This window comes from Vitis riparia, chromosome 2 (assembly GCF_004353265.1).
Source record: "Vitis riparia cultivar Riparia Gloire de Montpellier isolate 1030 chromosome 2, EGFV_Vit.rip_1.0, whole genome shotgun sequence".
Taxonomy (NCBI): Eukaryota; Viridiplantae; Streptophyta; class Magnoliopsida; order Vitales; family Vitaceae; genus Vitis; species Vitis riparia.
In genome coordinates, this window is record NC_048432.1 from 18,247,732 (window position 1) to 18,252,012 (window position 4,281).

Consider the following 4,281-nt stretch of genomic DNA (forward strand, 5'->3'; position numbering starts at 1 on the left):
TCAATACATGGATTCCAACAGCTGAGAGATCAATGCTAGTTTTGGAGTCAATACGCAAATATACAAGCTAACAACCAGCAAAATGACATTTCCTTCAGCAAACTAAATGGAAGGAGTGTTTGGTTGGTCGGAAAATACATTGATCATATGCTAATACCATACTATCATCCTTCACATGGAGAACCAAAAAAAAAAAAAAGCATTTTTCCAATGACAAACAGAAAAAAAAAAAAAAAGAGAGTCTCAGTAGCTGTACCAAAAATTTAACTGTATTTGTAAAGTTTGGATTTCAAGTAAAGTTCAGGTCCCCACCACTGGTGAATTCCATGGGCATGTTTGAAATCTGGGGAAGGAATTGAATTAATTGTTAGAACTGCTGAAGGAATGAGGTGAAGTGGTGGTTCTGACTCCTTTCCCATTGCAGTCATAAATAGACCATGGATTGAGTTCTGGGTAGCCAACCTCTCAATGCCTCCTGCTCCAATGTCCTTCATTTTTTTCCTGTGTTTGAAATACCCGATATATTCAGAGCAGATGTGATCAGCTGGATTAACAAACAAAGATGGAACCCAAGTAGACAAAGCCACAAATTGATCTTCAAACCGGTTCCTTTGGTGGGTACCTTTCACAGCAACAGCTAGTCCTGCTGTGATCAAACTGCTTGCAATTCTGATCCCTTGTTTCACTTTTTTATCCTTAATTCTCTCAATTGGGGCTGAGACGTATGGTGGATTAAAGAGAAAAGCTTCAAGAAAAATGCCCATCTTAGCCATATTCTTTCCAGCAAGCATTGCCATGGCTGAACCCAGGGAATGGCCAGCTAACCAGATATTATTTTCTTGGGTTGCAGCCACCATGTTCCGGACAGCCTGCATTGCAATCTCAAAACGAGATGTCCGGTGAAGTCCATTTTGGAGGAGCTGGAGGTCCAACTTCAAGTCCTGTGAGACAGAATGTGGCTTCCTAATGGTGCCACGGAAGGCAATGACATAATGTGGACTTTCATTTGTTGAGAGAGTACTAGGTGACGCTTGGGGTGTGAATTTATAGATGGCACCAAAAATACAGGAATCAGCATCATCCACAAGCTGGCGAACTATCTGAAATTGAAAGAACTCCCACCAAGGAGGGGCAAGAGCTTGGGACCCTTGACGTTTTTCCTGGCGGTCCCGCTCTAGAATGTAGACACCCTGAACCAAACTCGCAGCCACAGATCTTTGATGGTGCGTATTCTTCCTACATTGGGTAACATATAAGGTTTATTATGTCATCCTCTTGTCAATACGAAAGTAAAACATAAAGCACCCTTCGGAAAAGCTCAAATATAAATCATTTATACAAGGATTAGTTATTATTCCAAGATACAAGTCTTAATTTCCTTGCACAAGTTCAACATTTAACAAAGATTCTTTACAGGCATTTTTATAATTGGTGGATGCATGGAACTGAACCTAGAACCTCCACGTCCCCACCTCCAAAGGGCTTGCTGCCTGAGGAAAATTAAATACATACATGCCCTACATTCTATCTTGATGAAACTCTCCTTCAGCATGGAAAGGGAAAGAATGGGGTAGAAGATCTTACCAGTCAACAGTAGTCAGGTGTAACGGTCCTGAAAGGTTGAAATTTTCCCTCTCAGATGGCATTACACCATATATTTCCTTAATTTCTTTCTTCTTGATATATTTGGAAACCGTTCTGCAAAGAAGGATAATGAAAAGCCAGTAAGTGGTTATTAGTAAACCAACTCGATTTTACCCCGAAAAAAAAAATTGCGATTATAAAAAAAATTCCAGAAACATAAAAACAACCGTTTTTTTCTTAGGTTTCAGACCTTTATAAAAACATTTAACTGCATTTATTAAATCTAATTGTTCCTTTTCTTTTATTGAAATTAAAATCTAACACCATCATCTTCTTCATCATTTTAAGAGGTCCAACCCCCAAATCACTTTTCAGAGTGCACTCCCAACACTTGCTAGTTCTCATGCTTCATGCTTGTATAGCTTAAAAAAGAAAGCAAAATGAAGAGAGATTTGTGCATTGTTCAATACCATGGCCATTCTCTGGTGCACTTTTGTCCTCCAGGGAGGTTTTACTATGACTTATTATAAAAACAGAACTCTCCAAAGTATAGTCATTATAAGAGCATTACACTCCCAGTACCAAGAAAAGAAAGAAAAAATGAAAGCAAAATAAAGAGATTCCAGATGCAGGATAATCCATAAAAAAAAGAGGCAAATACACAAATTTTCAATGTTGACACCAAGTTACCAAGATTATTTAGATGAAAAATAAAACAATAAATGCACCTATATTGAAACTGTACCATATCTTCATCAGAAAATGATGACAACGGCATGACATATACCATCTGCAACCCACTGAGAATGCCTGATACTATGTTGCTTTGCCAACTACCTAAATGTGGATTAAGTTATGACAAAACAAGTGATGACAGTTCATAAACAAATGTGCATACAAGGCCAGGTGAATAATCCAAGTGATGCTATGCAGAACTAAACTAAAATTCATAAAAGATTCATACATGCTCTCATAAAGCTCAGTTTTGATTACATCCAATTAAAATTGTGACATAGCAGATGCAATTGAAGAACTACTAGAGGACTATGTGACCTGGTTCCCAAACATATTCAGAGTATACCAATAGAGTGGGGCTTAGCTCATTTTGGGTTTTTCAAAAAATCTGGTTGTTCCGAAATTGGAACAAATATATGCTTATCCACATCTACCAACACAAAATCATGATTAGTGCCAATTTTGCAGTTTCCCAAACTGCCCTGATCCTTAAACTTAGAACCTGATAGCTGGATCATTCGACCACCATACAGACCCACTGATCAAACACCTCTAGCATTTGGACTCGTGTCATTGAATTAAAGCAGCACTTTGAACCAAACATGAAGGAATTTGACAAGAGATACCTAGTTCCAAAACAACCCATCCTTTTTTCCCCTTTATTCCCCGTTTAATTACTGAAAAATCACACAAAAAGACAAATAAAAGCGTGGAATCTCACCAAGAATAGCCAATCCAACTTCAACCCATTACAAGATTCCAAGTCTTCTTCTCATTTCACACAATTTCTCATCAATCCAACAAAAGATTAAAAAAACAAAAAACAAATTCACAGTGAAAACTCTACCTTAGTTCGGCAAAGTAGATAAAGGATATGCACCAAAGACAAAAATCAAAACCAAACCTCCCAAAGAACAACACAAATCGTTTGATCTATTCTTCACAGGAAAAAAAAAAATGATGATAAAAAAAGCGCAAAGACTTGTTTGGTAGAAGCCTCTTGAAGGTTGGTGGGCATTATTTTATGAATTTTCTATTTACAATAATTAAAAATACTCTAATCCAAAAGCTAATGGACAAACTCCAAAACAACACAGTCAAGTCAACAGTTTCAAGATCCTAATCGTAGAAGGGTTCGGATCAAGACATAGAATGACAACCCAGAATCCGCCATTTTACTGATTATAATCACCAGTTTATGGGTTTATGAACTGGGTTGGATTCGAAACAAAATAAAATAAAATTAGAATATATATATATATACAAAATTGAAATAATGTACCTTCGGGAAACTACGTGAAGAACAGATCTGAGATGTTTGTTAAAGCTTTTCAGAATCAATTTGGAGTGGAAGATGAAAAATCAAAATTGTTGTTTTCATTTTCAATCTAAACCACGAAAGCTTCGTTCGTTTCGAAAGAGAAAAAGTTCGTGAAACGTCACAAAGTGACGTCGTTTTGGTTTTATCTGATGTTCGGGTGTTTCTCTCCTCTCACGTTGTTCTCGAAGGAGGACCCAAGGTAGCCAGGCCGGGCCGTTTGGGTTTGGTGGAAGTTGCAGAAACTGGGCCTATCGGTCAACTGGCCCAGAAGAGTACGACCCTCTTTGAACCTGTTTGTGATGTGTAAAATGGGCCAAACCCAGGGTTTGGGTCTAGTGGTTTTGGGCCAGTAGTTACATCCCTATCGAGAAAGACGACTACTATGAGGGCAAAAGTTTGGTATCGGTACCATAGTCTTTTCAATACCCCTAAAGTTCCATCCAATCCAAAACATCACGTGGTGAAAAAACTCCTATCATTTTGTATCTTCATAAATACTATCTCATTTTTTTTATATTTTCTTAATTTCACGTATTTTCGTTTTAAAGGTTCAAATTTATAGCGTGATATGTATATCGAGTCTGAATTATAAATTTAAATTTTTAAAAAAATTGATAATTTAATATGATATCAAAGTGCGA

At 37.2% G+C, this 4,281-nt stretch overlaps 1 protein-coding gene across 3 annotated transcripts; it reads right to left on the reverse strand.

The window, feature by feature from the left end:
* On the reverse strand, positions 1-3,748 carry LOC117926732 (GDSL esterase/lipase At4g10955). Of its 3 annotated transcripts, none has more exons than XM_034845995.1 (3): positions 3,602-3,748; positions 1,585-1,698; positions 1-1,236 (listed from the first exon to the last, which is right to left on the reverse strand). In XM_034845995.1, the coding sequence occupies exons 2-3, from the start codon at positions 1,644-1,646 to the stop codon at positions 264-266; spliced, it is 1,035 nt and encodes a 344-aa protein (XP_034701886.1). In that variant the 5' UTR covers positions 1,647-1,698; positions 3,602-3,748; the 3' UTR covers positions 1-263. The 3 variants fall into 3 exon arrangements, with proteins under 3 accessions (XP_034701886.1, XP_034701893.1, XP_034701904.1); XM_034846002.1 differs by lacking the exon at positions 3,602-3,748 and adding an exon at positions 3,167-3,437; XM_034846013.1 differs by lacking the exon at positions 3,602-3,748 and adding an exon at positions 3,041-3,151.
* Positions 3,749-4,281: the final 533 nt, after the last annotated feature.

What these genes read in the sequence shown, in the direction of transcription:
- LOC117926732 (XM_034845995.1), bottom strand. Translation starts at nt 1,646, where the DNA reads ATGCCATCTGAGAGGGAAAATTTCAACCTTTCAGGACCGTTACACCTG. An exon ending in CACCTGACTACTGTTGACTG is followed by an intron (nt 1,237 to 1,584) that starts GTAAGATCTTCT and finishes TACCCAATGTAG; the next exon opens with GAAGAATACGCACCATCAAA.